Source organism: Sus scrofa, chromosome 2 (genome assembly GCF_054392235.1).
Source record: "Sus scrofa isolate SSC_HxYL_T2T_F1_AM1 chromosome 2, Sscrofa_HxYL_maternal_Yorkshire_Landrace_v2.0, whole genome shotgun sequence".
Classification (NCBI taxonomy): domain Eukaryota; kingdom Metazoa; phylum Chordata; class Mammalia; order Artiodactyla; family Suidae; genus Sus; species Sus scrofa.
The window spans coordinates 151,965,834-151,984,694 of NC_139384.1; the positions used below are offsets into that span (position 1 = coordinate 151,965,834).

The 18,861-nt window shown below is 62.5% G+C and overlaps 2 protein-coding genes across 12 annotated transcripts in view; both read left to right on the top strand.

The window, feature by feature from the left end:
* CXXC5 (CXXC finger protein 5) overlaps window positions 1-13,698 on the top strand; it is a 48,420-nt gene extending 34,722 nt beyond the window's left edge. For 7 of the 11 annotated variants that reach the window (XM_085014779.1, XM_085014776.1, XM_085014778.1 and 4 more), the window contains exons 2-3: window positions 9,951-11,035; window positions 12,591-13,698. In XM_085014779.1, coding sequence (XP_084870905.1) covers window positions 10,112-11,035; window positions 12,591-12,635 — 969 coding nt within the window. In that variant the 5' untranslated portion in view covers window positions 9,951-10,111 and the 3' untranslated portion in view covers window positions 12,636-13,698. Of the gene's footprint in view, window positions 1-5,708; window positions 6,011-9,950; window positions 11,057-12,590 lie in introns of those variants that run through there. The other 4 variants (XM_085014775.1, XM_085014782.1, XM_085014780.1 and 1 more) reach the window with 4 other exon arrangements.
* PSD2 (pleckstrin and Sec7 domain containing 2) overlaps window positions 1-18,861 on the top strand; it is a 684,196-nt gene that overhangs the window by 526,043 nt on the left and 139,292 nt on the right. The gene's annotated exons all lie outside the window — the stretch shown is intronic.

The following is an 18,861-nucleotide window of genomic DNA, read 5'->3' on the forward strand; positions in this document are numbered from 1 at the left end:
TGTCCCCACCCGCTCGGAGCGCGAGCTCCACTCGGCTCTGCCGGCTCTGCCTGCCCGCCTGCCGTAATGATTTTTTAATTATGCAGCCAGTGCTCGGAATTGCTAATCCGCCTCCAGCCCGACATCCCCTCCTGCGGCTCGCACCCCCCCCAGCCCCTCCCTGGTGTCCCCAGAGGAGTGGTGCCCAGTCCCGCACCCATCACTGTGCCCAGGACCCCCCCCCAGCCACGGTGGGAGGGAGGGGAGGCCGGGGCTGGCCATGGACACCTCTCCTCCACCTGCAAGTGACAGAACTTGGTGGCGCGGGGGCCCTGTGGCTCTCCTTGCACGCCCCCACCCCCGGCTCGGGCGTGACTTGTGCCCTCCGGGACAGCTGTGTCTGGAAGGGGGCAGGCGAGTGATCGGTGACCCCCACGGACACACACACACAAGTGTGATCTTTGTCTCTGCCTCGCCCACACTCCCACTTTGCTTCTCTTAGCCACACACCCTCAGCCTCCCAGCTACCCCAGCACAATCGCACGCTCTGTGTGTTTCTCGCACACGTAGCCACACCTGAGGGCCGGGGTGCCCTCGGGAGACCCCACGGCTGCCTCCCAGGCCCTGCGGCGGCCCTGCCCCCACTCTCTTGCCTGCAGGGCCCCCCCCCCACTGCCTGACTGGGCTGCACTTGGAGCTCCCACCTGCTGGGGTGGCTGCCTGTGGCCGGGGCCTGCCTGAACCTCCATCGACCCGGCCTGGGGGAGGTGGCGGGTGGGGGCCCTCCGCGGCACTGTGGCGGCGGCTCCTCTCCAGGCGCCCAGCTGTGGCATCTGTCAAGGTCAGATAGCGACTCCGGAACCAGCCGGCTCGGCCCCACGGCCCCTCTCGCCTCATTATTTTTGTGTTCCGGGGCTGCGGCGACACCTCCCTCCCTCCCCCTCAGCCTCCCGCCTCTTGCCTGCCTCCCCCACGCCTCTGCAGGGAGGGCCTGCGGTCTGGGGGCTTTTGTTTTCCAGTTTTTTCCACGCTCAGGCCATGCAGGCAGCTCGATGCTGGCCAGAGCTGGTGGGTTGCGAGCTGCAGACAAGGCAGGTGCCTCGCTCGTCGCCAGGGCAGGTTCTGGCCTCGTGGAACCCGAGGTTGGTTTCTCAGGGGGCCACACTGAAGCTGGGCAGAGCCCAGCCTCCACCACAGCCCAAGCGTACCTGTGGGCAGCTTCCTCTTTCCACAGGGGCCCCAGCACCGGGCATCAGTTCCTGTCTGCACCATTCCCGTGCTCCACTTGGGCCCCAGCCTCACACCCCAGCACCCTCCAGAGGCCCTGATACAACTCACAGAGTGCACACGCTTGCTCACGCACACACACGTGTACACATGGCAAAGATGTGTTGACACTCACAGACCAGAAGAACCCACAAATATCCAGCCACCGTGTAAACCGCTCTGCTTGGACACACACACCCCCCCTCGGGTGTCTGCGTACATTCACAGATGTGGATGGCACACACGCCCCTCGTACACACAGGGAGGTCACACCAAGACCTCCACTGGGATCTAAGCCCCATGTGCGCATCAGTGCTCAGACCCACAGAGAGTGACAGCTGAGACCACACACACACACACACACACACACACACACACACACACGCTTGTTTATGCAGTATGCACAGGTGTCTGGCACCCTCCAGGTGGACACACGCCCATCTGCTTGTCTCTAGTGCGGCTCCTCACAATGCACGCTCCCTGGTGCCCGGTGTTCCTTGAGAAGTGGCATCACGCAAGGGGCTTTTGTCCCCTGAAAAGCTAAAGGGAGCTTGAGGCCTCCCCTTTGATGCACCCTGTATGTCTGGGGAGCTCCCGGAAGATACGAAATTGGTGGTTGACTGGTGAACTGCCCTGCCCCCCGTGGCCGGCCTCCAGGGACGCCCACCACCCTGGGCCCACGAGCACTGAGATGGCGTGGGATGGAAGCCTTCCAGGTGGGGGACGATGGGCCTGAGGGCTGCGAGCAGGGGGTGGCTTCCCCAGCTCTGTCTGTGGGTCCCTCTGCCCCACTTGGAGCCTCTGGTCAGGGTGTGTTATGTTGGGGGAACGAGATGCGGGCAGACTCCAGCCCCCCCACCGCCCAGGGTCTCTGGGGTAGCCCTGGCCATCGGCTCACTTCCTCCTCCAGCTGTGGACTGCTGTGACCGCCCCCGAGAGGGGGAGGTAGCTGGAGGTTGAGCAGTGGCGGGGTCCCCACCCCCCAGGAAACTCAAAACCCTGGGCCAGCCGCGGGTGGCGGGTTAGGGCAGGCACAAAGAGGGCCTCTGTGCAGCCCGGCTGGGCTGCCCACAGGATTCTGGGGGAGGAGGCAGGAGCCGGTTTCCGTCCCATTCTGCTTCCTGCGGAGGCCGCCGGAATGCCCGGAGCTCTGGCCCAGCCTGGCCCGTCCGGCCCACCCGCAGCCCCTTCCCCTGTCTTTTCCTGGGCCTTCGGGTCCAGCTGCAGACTGCTCCGCAACAGCAGCCCAGAGTCTGAGAGCCACCCCCGGGACCCTTGAGAAACCCAGGGGGTTCCGCTAGGCTGAGAGCTGAATTGGGCCTCATCCTCCAGCCGGAATCCCTCCCTGCATGTGCCTCAGAGCCCTTGATGGGTATCGGAGAGCCAGGCCCTGGAGTCAGTGTCCTCATTTCAAATCCTGGCTCTGCCACTTATTAACCTTGTGACCTTAGGCAGGTGACGTCACTTCCCTGAGTCTCACCTGTAAATGGGGCGAATGCCGGTTACAGAGAGGGAGTTTCTGTGGTGGTGCGGCAGGTTACGGATCTGGCATTGCCGCAGCTGTGGCATAGGTCACAACTGCAGCTTGGATTCCATCCCTGGCCTGGAAACTTCCGTATGCCACAGGTGAGTCCCCCTCCACCAAACAAAAGGAGAGTTACAGAGAGAATGCAGCGAGGAAATGTGTGTGAAATGCTTAGCACAATACCTGGCAGGGTAAGTGCCTGTCATTAGGGTCTGCTATTGCTATGTCGTTGTCCCCCCCCTCCCCCGGAGAGATAGGAAAGGGAGGGGGGCTGCCTGCCCCTCACCCCAATAAGCCCATCATCTGGGGTTTGGTCCCCACCCTGTTGCCTAATCAAGATCCTTTTCTCCAGGCCTCAGTTTCCCCATCTGAAAGTCACACATCAGGAGCCAGTTCAGGCCCCTGGGACCGTCCTCCTGGGATTTGCAGGTGGGGCAGGGAGCAGTCGCCCTCTGGAGTTGCACCCATGGCACATGGGAATTCCTGGGCCAGGGATTGAATCCAAGCCGCAGCTGCAACCTACACCACAGCTGTGGCAACCTCACTGCTCCGGGCTGGGAACCCAACCCATGCCTCTGCAGTGACCCGGGCCGCTGCAATCAGATTCTTAACCCGCTGCGCCACAGCAGGAGCTCCTGGAGTCTTTTTTTCTGTATCTCTCCATCTCCTTCCCCACGGGCCCCCTCTGGGTTCATGACTCATGCAATTTGGGGTACAGGGCAGGAACCAGGCTCCATTTTACAGACAGAAACCGAGGCTCAGTGTGGGGCGAGGAGTCACGGTCAACAGGAAGGAACGAGATGGAACCCCATGCCTGGACCTGCAGACCCCAGGCTCCCGGCCAGTCCTGTGGCTCTGCACCCCTCCCCGCTCCGTCCTGTGCCTTGGCCCAAGTATCTCGGAGCTGGGCTTCCCTGGCTTGCCCTGGGGCGAGGCCCACCGGGAGGAAGGTGCTCACTGAGCGTGTGGGCTCTGATCCCAGGTTGGTGTCACCTCAGGCATCACGTAGAAAACATCAGTCCAAGATCCAGGGGCGCCCAGATGGGGAGACGGCCGTCTTCTCCAGGTCCTAACTGCTTCTCAAATGGCCTGCTCTACATGGGGCAGCAATAGCACTTCCTTTAGAAAGTGGGTACGAGAGCTCCGGGAGGCGAGCTACGCAGCATGTCTGGCGTGGTAGAAGGCCTCCACGCACGGTAGCTGTCATCCTCGTGGTGCCACGGTCCAGATGGGGCAACTGCCGCGGTCGCACAGCAGGAGAGGGCCCTCTGAAGCCTTTGACTCGTCTAGGGAAGGACGCTGGCCCAGAGGAGGTGCCTGTGGAGGGAGGCCTTGCCTTTATCAGAAGTGTCTCAGGCGTCGTATCTCATTCCCTGGAGCCCAAGGTCAGAGCACACCTTCTGCTTGGGGCCTCAGTGTTCTTGTCCATGAAGTGGGCTGATCTCCCCCAGCTGTTTTGGGGAGCTCCGTAAGTGCACCTAAAGCCCCCTGTGCTCCCGGCTTTTCTCAGCAGCATGTTGCAGGCCCCTCCCCGTTCTGTCCGTGGCAGTTGGCCTTGGGGTGCCAGTCTTAGGATGACCCTAGGGGTATGGAGGGCATGTCCCACTTCAGGCCATGTGCTGGGTGCTGCCAGTGGTCAGCGTGTCTCTGCGTGTGTGTGTGTGTGTGTGTGTGTGTGTGTGTGTGTGTCCATCCGTAGCTGGATATGAGCCCTGTGCTCCCTGGCAAGGCTGGCATTTCTCCTAACCGCCAAGACCAGTGTCCCCGTGTGTGTCTCCTTGGGCCTGAGTAGGGCTTTTTTTCCCTCTGGAAACTCCCCAGGCTGAATCATGGAAATCAGAGATGGAAACCCCCCCACACGCACACCCAGTTGCTCAGCTCAACTCACTTCAACCGCTGCAGCCTGTGGTCTGCCCTCCCCGCCACCAGCGGCCTGCCCACTCTCGTCAGTCTGTCCATCCCGCCTCCCTCGGAGCCCAAAGACACACAACCCATCACGATGGGTGGAGGGTGTGAGGGGAGGTAGCAGGGATGTCGGGAGTGTGCAAGAATGTGTGGGGGAGGATGCTATGAGCCAGGGCGTGCAAATCTGTGGCCCCGGCCTGCCTCGCTGATGGCAGGCTCTCCTGAGCCAGTGTCTTGGGGCCCAAAGGCCCTGATGACAGGTGGGACAGCTGGGAGGCTGTTGGCGCCAGCAGAGGGGTAGGGGAGGGATACTCAAACTCTGCCCTTGGTGTTGGTGATGGTTGCACGGCTCTGTAGATTTGCTAAAAAACCAGTGACTTGTACGCTTAGAAGTGGGTGGATTTTATAGTATGTCAACTATACCTCAGGAAAGCTGTTAAAAAAAATCCTGCCCTTGGCCTCAAGGCCCTGCTCAGTTGGGACCCTGCCAACCTCAGAGCCACACCTCGCACCCACTTCCCCTTTTCATGCTTGCGTCCCCTTTGGTAACCTCTCCTTATCCTTAACGCACAGGCTAAGCAGCCCCTTCCTCCAGAAAGGCCCCCGATGCCCCGCTCGGTCCCCTTCCCGCTCTCTAGTATCGCACCCGATGTTGGTGTGGCCATAGGCCCAGCTCCTGTGAACTCCTCTGGGGCAGGCCCCGGTCTGTATCCTGCCCTGTCTCCCCAGGACCACAGGGCACGGGGCTCCTGTCAGGTGGATGGTGCAGGCTGTGTGCAACCGAACATCTAGAACGTGTCACTGTGGCCACCTCTGCATGCCCCCGTGCAGACAGCACCATCCCACCCCCTGGCCCCCGTGCCCGTCTGCCCCGCACCCCTCCCACCCGCCATTGCCTTGTGGCCTGAAGGGCTCAGGACAGAGCCCTGCTTGGAATGAATCCTGGCTCCCTGGCCCTGAGGGTAGGGTGAGGACACTGCTACCTTCTCTGGTGACCTTGTTGCAGCTGGCATTATGATGTCACTGACCCAGCATTCCGAGTTCCTGCTTGGGTATCTCCAAGGCCCCCAGATGGGGACACTCCCTTGGGGGTCTATGACAGCTTGGCCCCCCTGACTACGTAAAGGTGGCAGGCATGGTAACAACCCTCGGGGGGCGGGAGCAGCCTCGGGGTGTCTGGGTGACCTTGCTCTGGTAGAACAACAGAGGCACAGAGTGGGGTGACTAACACTTGGGCCCTGGGTTCAAGTTCTACCCTTACTGGGAACCAGCTGTTCGACCTTGGCCTGACACCTTGAACCTCTCTGAGCCTCCGAATCCTCAGCCCTGAAATTGGTAAATAGTCCCTATTTTCCTGAGTCCTGGGGAGGGTCAGGGACGGAGAGAAGACGCGTAAAGCCTAAGACTCCAGGGCCTGGGGAGGTTCCCTTGTGGCACAGCGGTTACGGATCCAGCACTGCTGCGGCTGTGGCCCAGGTCGCAGCTGCAGCGCAGCTTCCATCCCTGGCCCGGGAATTGCCACATGCTGCAGGTGCAGCCAAAAAAAGCGGGGAGAAAACGAGTATAGGGCCTGGGACAGGAGATGCTCCGTGATGCTAGTCGATAGGGTTGGTCAGTTAGGAAGCCTGAGGATAGGACATCTTGGTGGCTTGCGAGGGGCCGGGACCCGTGCCTTCCGGGGCTGGCCTAAGGGTGGAGGTCGAGGTGGCCCCACTGTCAAGAGGGGACCCCAGCTTTGACTGGGCCTCACTTCCCAGCTCAGCCCGTAGGAGCTCCAGCCCATAGGAGGTGGGGCCCCAGGGCCCGGCCCTCCTTCCCGCCTCTTCCTCCCAGACCTTGGCCCTGGGGAGGGGGCTGGGGCGCTAGACAAGCCGGGTCTCACCCGTCCCCCTGCCTCTTCCTCTGACTCTCTCCCAGCGGCAGGCCCACCAGCCTTCTCTCCCCAGGTCCCTGTGCCTGGGACGCGCCTCAGGGTTCTCGTGTCCCTCAGACCCTCAAGTCTCCGGGCCGGGCTGGGTGCCCTGGGTCTCTGAGCCCAGTCGCCCCAGTCTCTGCTCCCCATGATGCTGTGTCCTCTGACCTTGACCCTTCGCCCTGTCCTCTGCCAGTCTCCCTGTCTCTGTCTCCCGATCCTCTCTCCCCACCACCTGTCTCTATTCTTCTGGCCCCCGCTGCCCCCAGCGCTCCCTGCGTGCTTCGCCCCCCGCCCCCCTGGGCTCTGTCCCCGCCCGTCAGCCCCTGGTCCCAGCTCCCGGCCGGCCCGGCTCCTGCATGGACAAAGGGGTCCTTTGTGGGCTGACCGCGGCTGGCGGGGCGGCGGGGCGCTGGCTCCGCATTGCTGATGAAACGGAGCCCTTTGTTGTCCCTCCTCAGGCGCAGTATTTCTTTTTGGGGGCTGGATGCGTTCCTGGCAGGGCCGATGATGGATGCGCCCGCCGCCGCCCGCCTGCCCGCCAGCTTTCCCTCCCGCTCCTTCCCGCTCCGCTTCAACGCAGCCCCAGCTCCTCCCCTGCCGCCTGGGCACTGCCAGGCCCTTCCTGCCCTGGGAGGGGGTGGCCGTGTGCCCTGCAGTAGAAGGCTGGGGCCCGCGAGAACATGTCTTATGTTCTCCCCTTCCGTGAGTAGGGTCCATAGGCCCTGTGGTCAGTGGTCCACTGAGACCAGGGCATCAGCTTCCCCAGAGTCTGAAGGAGAAGAGGAGCCAGGTACGGGGCAGATTTGGAGCCGGCTGAGGACTGGATGTTAGAATGGGTCTGAGGACGGAGTTGTTACCCTGTGTGCCAGGCCCCCTTGGGTACCCCCACTTTCAGTTCCTGTGGCTGACAAACCAGTGTTCTGCGTGTAGCACCTGTTCAGTGAGTGACATGTCACGTCCTCCGGTCCCGAGCTCAGCAGGTCCCAGGACCTGGGGGAGGGTCGTCCGTGAGGAAGGACAGAAAAAGACCCATCCGAGCAATTCAAAGAGAAGGCCAGAGACGAACAGAACCTCTGAGGGTCGGTTCCCCCCGCCCCAAGACGCGGGATGGAGACAAAAGCAGAGCGACTTAGCCAGAGCCAGAGCGCCAGCCCTGAACGCAGGCCGGGCGGTGTCAGAGGGAGCTGACTTCTAATTGACCTGCCCGCCCCACGCGCAGAGCCCGATCCGGAGCTGGGAGGGGGAGGGACTAGAGCCCGAGCGGCGTTAATGCTGCTATCGATTGCTGCCACCAGCCAGCAGGCCGCAGAGGCGGCGCACACGGAGGGGCTGGGGCACAGCCTGCTCCCCCCGCCCCCCCTCCAGCCCCCAGGGCGCCGGCCTCTCCTGTCTTCTCCCTTCACCCTGTGTCTGGGGCTGCCGGGGCCGTGGTCCAGGGCAGGGTAGTTGGGCTCAGATGGGCAGGGGCTGGGTGACTTGGGATGACCATATCTGGCCCTCATCTCACTGACCAGAGGCCCTAGCACCTAGGCGGGGCCACTGATGCCTGGAAGGGTATTGATCCCTGAGGACAGAGGCCCAAGAGCCAGCCTGGGCTTGGCCCTTTAGGAGGGAGGATGGAGCACAGGTCTCCTGGGACATATGTGACCTCCTTCGTCTTACGATGGCTCTGACCTCGGTGACACCCCCAGCCCATGGACACCTGCCTGGCCCTCCTGGATTTGTCCTCCTGGAATCTGCCAGTTTGCTTATCACCCGTCTGCCATCACTAAGGAGGCACTTGGGTGGGCAGTGCCTGCTGGGGAGGGGCAGGGAGTGGCTGGCTGTCCCCTGATGCCTGCCTGGGCTCCCTCCTGCTCGGGGCCACTGCCTCGCAGTCCTGGGCCAGCCAGGGACCCTGCCTGCTCCAGGCCTCAATGTTCCCTTCTTTAAGGGCAGGGGGTTGGACTCGATGACTTCCTGGGGCAGGCTGAGTCCTGTGACTCGGGGGTGGCGGGGTTGCCTGGGGACAAAGATGCAGTGTGTGCCGCCCCCAAGCCCAGGGCGGGACAGGCCCGGCCAGATGTGCGCCTCCTCCGCCTTGAGTCGCCAGCTGCTTGGGCTGGGCCCCCGTCCTCCCACCTCTCTCCTGGGGGTTGCTGGGCCACGGCAGGCAGACGCTGGAGAGCCAGGGCTGATGAGAAAACGACCCCTCCGCTCCATCTGGAACAGTTCTTTGCAGAGCTCTGGGCCAGGGGAGCCTGGCTGCTCACATGCCTTAGTCTTGCTGCCTGAGCAGAACAGGCTCTGTCCTGGGAAGGGGCACCTCCGACCCTTGGACGTGGCCAAAGAACAGACTCGGCTCCCTAGAGGCTCGCACCTCCTCTCGGGCCCACCTTACACCAGCGAGGGGTCCCCCCAGCCTACAGCCCGTGCTGCTCCGTCAGCTCTGTCTGGGGCCTCCCTCCGCAGCCATCTGGGAGCCAGGCTGGAGCACGGCAGAGAGGCCTGAGCGGAGACAAGAGCGGGTCCTGGGGTTTGAGAGAGGAGGAGGCGTGTGCTGACATGTGCACAAGCGTGTCCCCACCCCCTCTCACAGGGAAGGCGTGTCCCCTGGCCCAGCGTGGCCTGCCCTCCAGCAGGAGGGTACACGCTCCTTGAAATAAGGGTTCTGTGCGCTCTCTGGCAGAGCCTGTTCCGCAGAGCCGGTCTCCTTTACCTGCAGGACTTGCCAGGGCCTTGAGATAATGGATGCGTATTCCCAGTCCCTGGTGGGCATCTCGAGGTCGCTCCCCAGACCTTTGGGTCCACACCTCCAAGCCCTTCAGAGATGGTCCCCAGCCCTCTTCTCCGTAGTTGGGTCAGTGAGAGATCAGGAAGCAGAGAGGGACTTGGTCACCCTTTGAGGTTATCATGCTCTCCTGCCCCCTGGCACAGGAAGGACTGCCTGCCTCCATTCAGTCTTCCCAGACCCGAGCAGGTCTCCTGCTGAGCCCTGGTGGCTGTGTATCCCTGAGCCGGTCCTTTTCCTAAACCTTGTCTTTCTCACCTGCGAAACAGGCTATCACTGCTTTGTAGGTGCTGCTGACTCTTTGCTGAGAGAGTATAGTTGAGAGCTTCTGTCCCTTGTCGCGCAGCAGATGAAGGCTCCGGCGTCGTCACTGCAGCGGCTTGGGTGTTTGGGTTGCTGCTGTGGCGCCGGGACCTTTCACATGCTGCGGGTGTGGCCAAAAAAAGAAAAAAGGAAGAAAGAAATGGCTCACTGGGGCTGGCAGTTAATAAATGCCTGGCGGGGCTGGCAGCAGTGGGGTGCGGGGGTGGTGCTGCTGCTGCTGGAGGTGGGGACCGCCGCCCTGACCCTGTCTCTCCTTGAACCGACAGAGTGAAGATACTTCCACGGGGACACCTGACCATGTACCTGCCCTGAGCGGCAAAGCCCAGCAGGCGTCTCTGTCGTGGGCGGCACGGCCCGGTGCTTGTCTGGGGACCCCCCCACAGTTGGCAGGCTCCCCCAGCAGCGGGGTCTGGGCCTCGGCCCCACCATGTCGAGCCTCGGCAGTGGCCCCCAGGACACCGGCGGCAGTAGCAGCAGCAGCAGCAACGCCAATGGCAGCAGTGGCAGCGGCCCGAAGGCGGGCGTGGCAGACAAGGGCGCGGCGGTGGCAGCGGCCGCCACCCCGGCCTCGGTGGCAGATGATGCGCCACCCCCCGAGCGTCGGAACAAGAGCGGCATCATCAGCGAACCCCTCAACAAGAGCCTGCGCCGCTCCCGCCCTCTCTCCCACTACTCTTCTTTCGGGGGCAGTGGCGGCAGTGGCGGTGGCAGCGTGCTGGGCGGGGAGTCTGCCGAGAAGGCGGCGGCGGCCGCAGCCGCTGCCTCCCTGTTGGCCAACGGGCACGACCTGGCGGCGGCCATGGCCGTGGACAAAAGCAACCCTACCTCAAAGCACAAAAGTGGTGCTGTGGCCAGCCTGCTGAGCAAGGCAGAGCGGGCCACGGAGCTGGCCGCCGAGGGACAGCTGACACTGCAGCAGTTCGCGCAGTCCACGGAGATGCTCAAGCGCGTGGTGCAGGAGCACCTGCCGCTGATGAGCGAGGCGGGCGCCGGCCTGCCCGACATGGAGGCCGTGGCGGGCGCCGAGGCCCTCAATGGCCAGTCCGACTTCCCCTACCTGGGCGCCTTCCCCATCAACCCAGGCCTCTTCATCATGACCCCGGCGGGCGTGTTCCTGGCCGAGAGTGCGCTGCACATGGCCGGCCTGGCCGAGTACCCCATGCAGGGCGAGCTGGCCTCGGCCATCAGCTCGGGCAAGAAGAAGCGGAAACGCTGCGGCATGTGTGCGCCCTGCCGGCGGCGCATCAACTGCGAGCAGTGCAGCAGTTGTAGGAACCGAAAGACTGGCCATCAGATTTGCAAATTCAGAAAATGTGAGGAACTCAAAAAGAAGCCTTCCGCTGCTCTGGAGGTAACGGCGCCTTAGAGGGAGGTGTGTGGGCTCTTGCGTCTGTCTGGCAGTCCAAACCCACCCCCGCCCTCATCCCCCCCCTCCCCTTTTCCTGCCCGGGCCAGTGTCGAGGGGATGCCCAGCCCATCCCTGGGCTCTGGGGTTCTAGGCCAGGCTCCAAGACACCAGTTCACCGCCCCCAAGAGTCGCAGCCACACCCCGAGATGCCCTTAGGTTGTAATTTGCCGCCTAGGCAAGCATGGAATTCCAGGCAGGGGCTTTGCACGCCCACCCGGCCCCAGGATTCTGAACCCCTCCTGGAGTTCTGGGTCAGGTGTTGAGACTCCTACACAGGTCCCGAGTCTCCGACTTTCAGACGTGTTGTAAAGCTTCCAGTCCATGACCCAAGATCCTGGGACGCTCCCCTGCCCCATTTGAGGGGTTCTGTCCAGTGGACCCTGTGGCTTTGAGGGATAAGCCCTTCGTTTGCCCCTTCAGAACCCAGCCTTGCCCCCGAGGTCACCCAGGGGTAGAGCAGCTCCAGTGCCGACTACCCTGCTCTGAGGCCTGGAAGAACCCTGGGTCTAGGTACCTAGTTGGCAGATTTGGGGTGCCTGGGGGGGGTTCCGAATTCAGTCTGGCTGCATAGTTAATGGCCAGAGGTCCTGTGGGCCTGGGGCTAGGGGATGGCTTGAGCCTGGGCTGTGGGCCAGGCCTGTCCGCTATGGGATTGGCTTTGAGAAGGCCAAAGGGTTCCTGCGCTGTCTTCTCTCCACCCTCTCGGAGGACCTCCTGTCCTCGTGACCCCAGCCATGACAGCCTAGCGGTGGTGCCAGGCCCGGGCACAAAAGCATCTTTTCAGCCTGCTGTCCCTGCCCTGTCCCCCCCGCCACAAGTGGGCTTGACGCAAATGTCCAGAATGATTGGATAACAATAATGGCCTCCCAGCCATGGTTCTCCTCGCCGCCCCCCAAACCTCACCAGAGCCCCAGACCTCATACGTCTGCTCTCCTGCCCAGAAAACACACCTGTATGCACGTAAAGGCACACCCACTCCCATCTAGAGACAGATACACACACGCACACACACACACACACACACATATGCACACACACATCCTGCCTGGTACAGTCTTATTATAGATGCAGCCTCTTAATAAGCCCCGCAAGCATCCTTCCTCTCCACCACGGCGCCAAACACCCCACACTCTAGCAGAGCTCACATCCTCGCGGGTGGCCCGGACCCACGCCCCAGACAGACACGGGAACACCACTCCCAGATGCACCCCAGCCGCCCGGCGCAGGTGACCTTTGGACCAGGGGGAGGGGTCTTCCTGTGCGAAGGCGGGTTCCTGGGCACCGTGGCTCAGGAGGCCCTAGGGTGCTCCCGGTCCTCCGGCGGCCCAGCAGGCCAGGCTCCTCCTCGGGCCTGGCAGGAACTCCACGGGGCGGCTGCTTTGCCTCCATGCCTGTCCCTCGGCCAGCACCGCGGGGGAACATCTTTGCGCCAGGCCCAGCCGGACCCTGACGGAACTCTCTCTCCTTGTTTTTGTCTCCCGCCTCCCCCCCCCACCAGAAGGTGATGCTTCCGACGGGAGCCGCCTTCCGGTGGTTTCAGTGACGGCGGCGGGAACCCAAAGCTGCCCTCTCCGTGCAATGTCACTGCTCGTGTGGCCTCCGGCAAGGGATTCGGGCGAAGACAAAACGGATGCACCCGTCTTTAGAACCAAAAATATTCTCTCACAGATTTCATTCCTGTTTTTATATATATATTTTTTGTTGTCGTTTTAACATCTCCACGTCCCTAGTATAAAAAGAAAAAGAAAAGAGAAAAAAAAAAAAAAAAACGTAACTGCTTTTTCGGAAGAACCACCACAACAGCAACAACAACAAAAAAGAGGTAACGACGAATCTATAAAGTACTGAGACTTCCTGGGCAAAGAATGGACAATCAGTTTCCTCCCCGTGTCGCTGTCGATGTTGTCTGTGCAGGAGATGCAGTTTTTGTGTAGAGAATGTACATTTTCTGTAACCTTTTGAAATCTAGTTACTAATAAGCACTACTGTAATTTAGCACAGTTTAACTCCACCCTCATTTAAACTTCCTTTGATTCTGACCATGAAATAGTGCATAGTTTGCCTGGAGAAGCCACTCACGTTTATAAGGAGAATGTTGATGGCGCCGCGTCGAAGCCCCTCTGTGTCTGTCCCCGCGTGCGGAGCTGCCACGAGGGGCTCACAGCGCGGGAGGGAGCAGCCCGCCCAGCCCCCCAGCCCCCCCACCCCCACCCCCGGCCCAGACCCGGGCCCAGGCCAGCTGTGCTGCACCCACGGTCCCCAGGATGGGGTCTCCCGCCCCCAGCAGGGAGGATTTTGCAAACACGAAAGTCCTGTTCCTTTATCCACTGAGATCTGGGGGGCCCGTGTCTCTCGTTCTGATCCTGGCTACTTCCCTTAGAGAATATAAGCCCCTTTTTTTCTGGCCTTGCTGATGGCGACAGAAGAAAGGGCTTCTTTTTTGCGTGGTCCCCTGCCGGTGGGCGTGGGTGCCCAGGGGCCCCCGGTGGCCTGGGCCCCCCTTCCTTGCCCATGGCCAGCTTCCTGCTGATGAACATGCTGTTTGTATTGTTTTAGGAAAACCAGGCTGTTTTGTGAATAAAACGAATGCATGTTTGTGTCACGAAGCACCACTGGCTTCTTGCGCTCCGGCTCGGGGGCCTGGCGTGGGGGCTCTTGCTGGGCAGGGGTTGTCTGGGACCCCCCCTCCTCTTGGGGAGGAAGAGGGACGGCCCTGGATCCAGAGGGGAGGCGAGCAGGAGCCACCCGCCTGGCGGTCAGGGTGGCAGTCCTCTTAATCTGGAAATTGGCACGCCCCGGAGCACCTCACCTGCTGGATTGCACCCCTGCTTCAGTGCCTGGACCTCCGGGGACCTTCACTCACCTGGGGCCACCTTCTCTTTTTCCGTCCGTCCATCAGGTCTGATCAGGGCAAAGCAGCCCACGGTCCGGGCGTGGCAGGGCGCGGAGCTACCTGTCCAGGTTCTTATTTTTTTGGACTTGCAGTCCTGTGGCACGGTGGGTTCCCAGGGAGCAGTTTTAGGCCAGGTTCACGAGGACCTGGCTGTGCCCGGCACACACACACACACACACACACAGCTCCCCCCTGTCCCCATGTACAGCCCCTTCCTGGAGGTGTCCTTGGCTTTGGCTCTTGCCCCTACCCGCCCAGAACGTTTGTCGGCACGAGGTTGTCTGGGACCCCCGAGGTCAGATGTCCGCGTGGGCTAGGCCGGGGCAGCCTGAACAGGAAGAGGTGGCAGCCCTGGGCACCACAGAGGCCGGCCTGCAGGACGAGGCCTGTCATCCCCTTGACCGGGAGGCCTTCTCCCCACCTCGCTGCTTTGAGCCTGGCTACGATGGAGCTAGGCTGGAGAAGGGACTTGGTAATGCTCTCGGGGCCAGGCTTCAGGTGGGTGAGGGCTTCGGGGACGAGGGGAGGGGCAGCTTCTGAAGCCGAGTGGGCGGCGAGGTGGCCATCTCTGCCATTGTCCCCGGGAGGAGAAAAAGCAGCCCTGTTGGGTGGGGGCCTCTGACCCTCAAGCTCTTGCCGGGTGTCACAAGCTCCCTTCGAGCACCAGGAGCTCAGCAGCCTGGCCTGGCACAGCAGGGGCAGGCGGGGGCGGTGGGAGGCAGCTTTCAACTTCATCTCTGCCTGGGAAAAATTCCCTTTCATGTGGCTGCCTGTGATCTCTCCAGGCGGCTCTGCCGAAGGGGGGTGTCCAGCGGGGAGGGGGGCTTGCAGCCAGGGGCACCCTCGCCCCCTGCACGAGGCAAGCTGCAGCACCTCCAGGACCTTGCGGGGGGGCGGGAAGGGTCCTCCTGGGGGAGTGGGAGTGGGAAGCCTGGCCAGCAGGGGGCACCCGGGCAGGAGGCCCCCGCCTGGCTGCTGGCAGCACACAGGCTGCAGATGGCCTCGGCCAGCCCTCGCTGGCATGCCTACAGGTGTGGGGTGGACAGCTCTGGTGCCAGCCCCGAGGGGGGCTGCCGTGACTCAGCCAGCCTGTGCCCTTTGGAGTGCCAACCCACAGCCCAGCCGTGGCGCCTGGGCTCAGCCCCCAGCGCAGAGGCGCCCCGAGCTTGAAGCCCCTCACCTCTTCCACGCTGGGCCCCTCGGACCGGGCTCTGTGGCAACAGTAGGCCAGCCCCTGTGTCGGAAGGAGGCGCAGGCGGGGGTGGGGAGAACCTTGAGGCCCAACACGTGATGAGACTCAGTTACCTCCTCCGGGAAACGGGACACTCACGGTCTCTCCCCCAGAAAGTTGCCTGAGGATGAAGTGACATCACGCCAGGGCAGGGCCTGGCTCGGCGTTAACGGTCAAGGGCAGCTAGGGCCTGTGCGGCTGTTTAAAAGCGATTGTTCACCCAAATCTCACCAAGAAGCCGCCCCCTCCTCCTCCTACCCAAAGCCCCGCCGGCCCTGCGCCAGCGCATCCGTCTCTGCGTCTTTTTATCCGGGTCTGTCTTCGTGGTCCCTGCTGGCCTGTCCCTCCTTTCTGTGTGTCTCTTTCTCATCTGTCCACACCGCAGCCTCCACGGGTGTCTCGTGTCTCCAGCTCTGTCTCTCCTGTCTCTCCCGCCTCCGTGTCTTTCTGTGGCAGGCTCACCCCTGCAGCTGTCCCTTCGGACAGAGAAGTACAGAGAGGCGGGCTCCCCTGTGGAGCTAAATGTCCACTTCCCCTCCCAAGGGGTGCCCTCAGCTCCCCTCTGCTATGCGGGGGAGCCTGACCTGGTGACCCGGGAGGCGTCCCCTCAAGTGCCCCACCTGAGTGGCAGGGGGTGGTCGGAGAGGTTGGGGACTGAATGTACCTGGGCCTAGAGACAAGCCCTCTTCCATGTAGGGGTGTGTGTGTGTGTGTGTGACAGAGATGCTTCAAGCCCTGACAACTACGTGTGACCCTGTGCAGTAGTGTGGCTGTACGTGACACTGACTGTGACATGGAAATGGGTCTGCGACCAGGTGGGGTAGGCCGCCGCCCTGAGACCTCCTGTGGCCATGCCAGCATGTGCCAGCAGCCTCACGCTTTGGGATGTCCTGTGACATTGCCTGGGACATTGTTCAGTCCTGTAACAGACCCCGTGTGTTAGCCGGTCGTACAACTAAGTATGTGACACTGGGCATGGCCGCGCCAATCCTGTGTGGCTCGCATGACCCTGTGACAAGATGGTGGGTGGTTCCATGTGGTTTGTGAGCTTGTGTCTGTGTGACCATCATGGGTGTAGCCCTGGGTCGGATATCAGGGATTCTACGTGAGTGTGTGATGCTGGCCCGTGACCCTGCTGTGACCTTGGGACACGGCCCGGTGTGTGCTCGTGGCGTCATGTGTCCGTGTGCCCCTGTGACCCCCTCGGTGATGCTGACATGATGTGCCCTGTGTCTTTGTCTACAGCCTTTCTTGGGTCTCTGCCCTGACAGCCATGCAGCTCTGGGGATGTCGAGGCCCCTGGCAGCCCCTCTTACCCCAGCCTGGCCCTGAGGCCCCGACTGGGTAGGGGAGCTGGCGTGGGGGCAGCAGGCACAGTTCCCACGGCCACCACGGCCCCTCTCCCAGCCCCACCACCGCCGGCTTCAGCTCCGCAGAATATCCTGGCAACCCCAGCCTCTTTGTTCTCTGTGGCCGCCAAAGGCCTCTCCCCACCCCAGCCTGCCCAGCGCCTGCCAGGCGCCCCCTCCCCCCACAGCAGCGGGGCCTGGCCTGACCTAGTCCCTTGCTGCCCTGCTCCCCGCCTCAAGCTGGGACCCTGTCTCATGCCCTGAACCTGACTCAGCACTCCAGACGGGGCCTTTGCCCCTCTGCTCGGAGTTCAGGGTGGCCAGGCTGTGCAGGAAGGAGGAAGCAGGACAGCCGCGGCTGTGCGCTGGGTGATCGCTGGGCCATCGTGGGCCAGGACCCCGGCTTTCTCTATGGCTGCTTCGCCTTGGCCCACGGCTCTTTGGAGGCTGTCTTGAGCCGGGGGTGGTTTCAACTGGTTGAATAAGTTCGCTGCTTTGGCTCCAAAGCCCTCAGGATCCAGATTATTATCTATTTTATAGACTTGAGAGTCTGAAACCCAGAGACGGTACGTGACAGGCCCGAGTCACAGAGCAGGATCGAGGGCCCTGGTTCGAGCTCGGGCACCAGGCTGCTTTTGGAGGCCCAGCTGTCGCCAGGGAAGGAGGGCCCAGGAGTCTGAGTCTGGACACGTTAGTCCGCCCCTCTTCTTGGTCACCATGTATCAAATCCGTGTGTGTGTGTGTGCACGCATGTGCGCATGCCCTTGGGGATGACCTTGGCCAGATGCCCTTGCCTCTCTGTTCCCAGGAATAAAGGGCAACATAACCAGAGGTCGTAGCGTGGGACACTCGGCAGAGTGCCTTGCCGAGCAACCAGGTCACCTCACAGGGCCAGAACCCACAGCACCTCCAACAAGGCCCTGGGGCTGGTGGCGCAAGGGGTAGATTCTGACTTGGGGCCGCAGCCTCTGTTCCCGGACGCAGCCCAGCTCTGTGCTGTCAGAAAGAAGGAGGTGGCCACGGCCACATGGCTGGGCTGCAGTCAAGGCCGCTCGGGCCCGCCCTGACGGCAGCACCAGCTCCCACTCCCTCCCAGGTGCCAGAGACGGATGGACGGATGGAGGTCACTGTGCAGCCAGCCCTGGCCCCCCACGGCCCGCCCGCCGCCCTGTGCTGACAGGCCCTGCTGACGACAGCCGAAGCAGGGGAGGGACAGGCCGCCACCAGCATGGTAATAATCCTTGGCCCAGGCGCCCCGCAGGCAGGTAAGCTGCACAGAGAGGCCCAGCTGCCCCCCAAGCTCACACAGCCCTGGAGGGAGTCCCGTCCCCAGAGGTCCACCTCTCTCCTGGGGGCCCCTGGAGGGCTCTTTCTGCCACACCGGGTGGAGACTGGCTGGGGAGGCTAGAGGGGCTACGGGAGAGGGTCCCCGGAGGCCACCGACCGGCTGCCAGAGCGGACACTTTCATCTCTCGTCGCCTGTCGACCTGCCATCCCTCAGCGGCATTAAATTCCCCTCCTGCCAGAGAACAAGGGCTGCCTCAGATTCCAGGCAGCAGGGCGTGAAGATGGGGTGGGCCCCGGGGAGGAGCGCCAGGTCCGCCAGGGCCCGGCGGGCTGGGGGCGGGGTCCGGAGGCTGGGCTGTCGCCTCCCGCCTCCCCCTCCCTCCCAGCGCCTGCCCCTCTTTCAGGTGGCTCCTCCTCAGGAGCTTTCTTAACCCACGCGCGCCAGGGCAAGTGTCCCCATGCCACCCCCAGCGCTGCCTGGGTGACATTGCCCGGCTTCAGGGCCGCGATCTGCAGCTCAGCAACAGCGCTGCTGGCACCAGCAAACCTCTGTGGGCCGAATAAACACATCATCTCCTCTTTCTGGGCATTTTTTCCCTCTTAGGTGTTTTCAGCTCTGACTGGAACGCTACCCACGGGGGAGGGGAAACTTACCAGAAAGAGCCCCTCTTCCCCCGCCCCCCGGAAGCTCCAGGTTCTGCATCTCTGCCCTCGGTTCGACGAGCTAACGCTGTCCCCCACCTCACAAGCCATAGGGCTTTTCGCCAGGCGTTGGGCCAGTCCTTTGCCCTTAGTAGCTCACAACAGCCCCGCGGGAGGGCATTGATCAGTCGTCCCATTTTATAGATCAGAAAGTTGAGGTTCAGAGTGTCAGAGGTAGACAGACATACCCAAGGGCGCACAGCCAAGTTCCTCTGGTTTCAGAAGCTGCTGTTTAAACACCTGGTTGTGCTTCAGGCTTTGGCCGAAAGAACCCCCCACCCCCACCCCGCATGCTGCCTGTGATCCT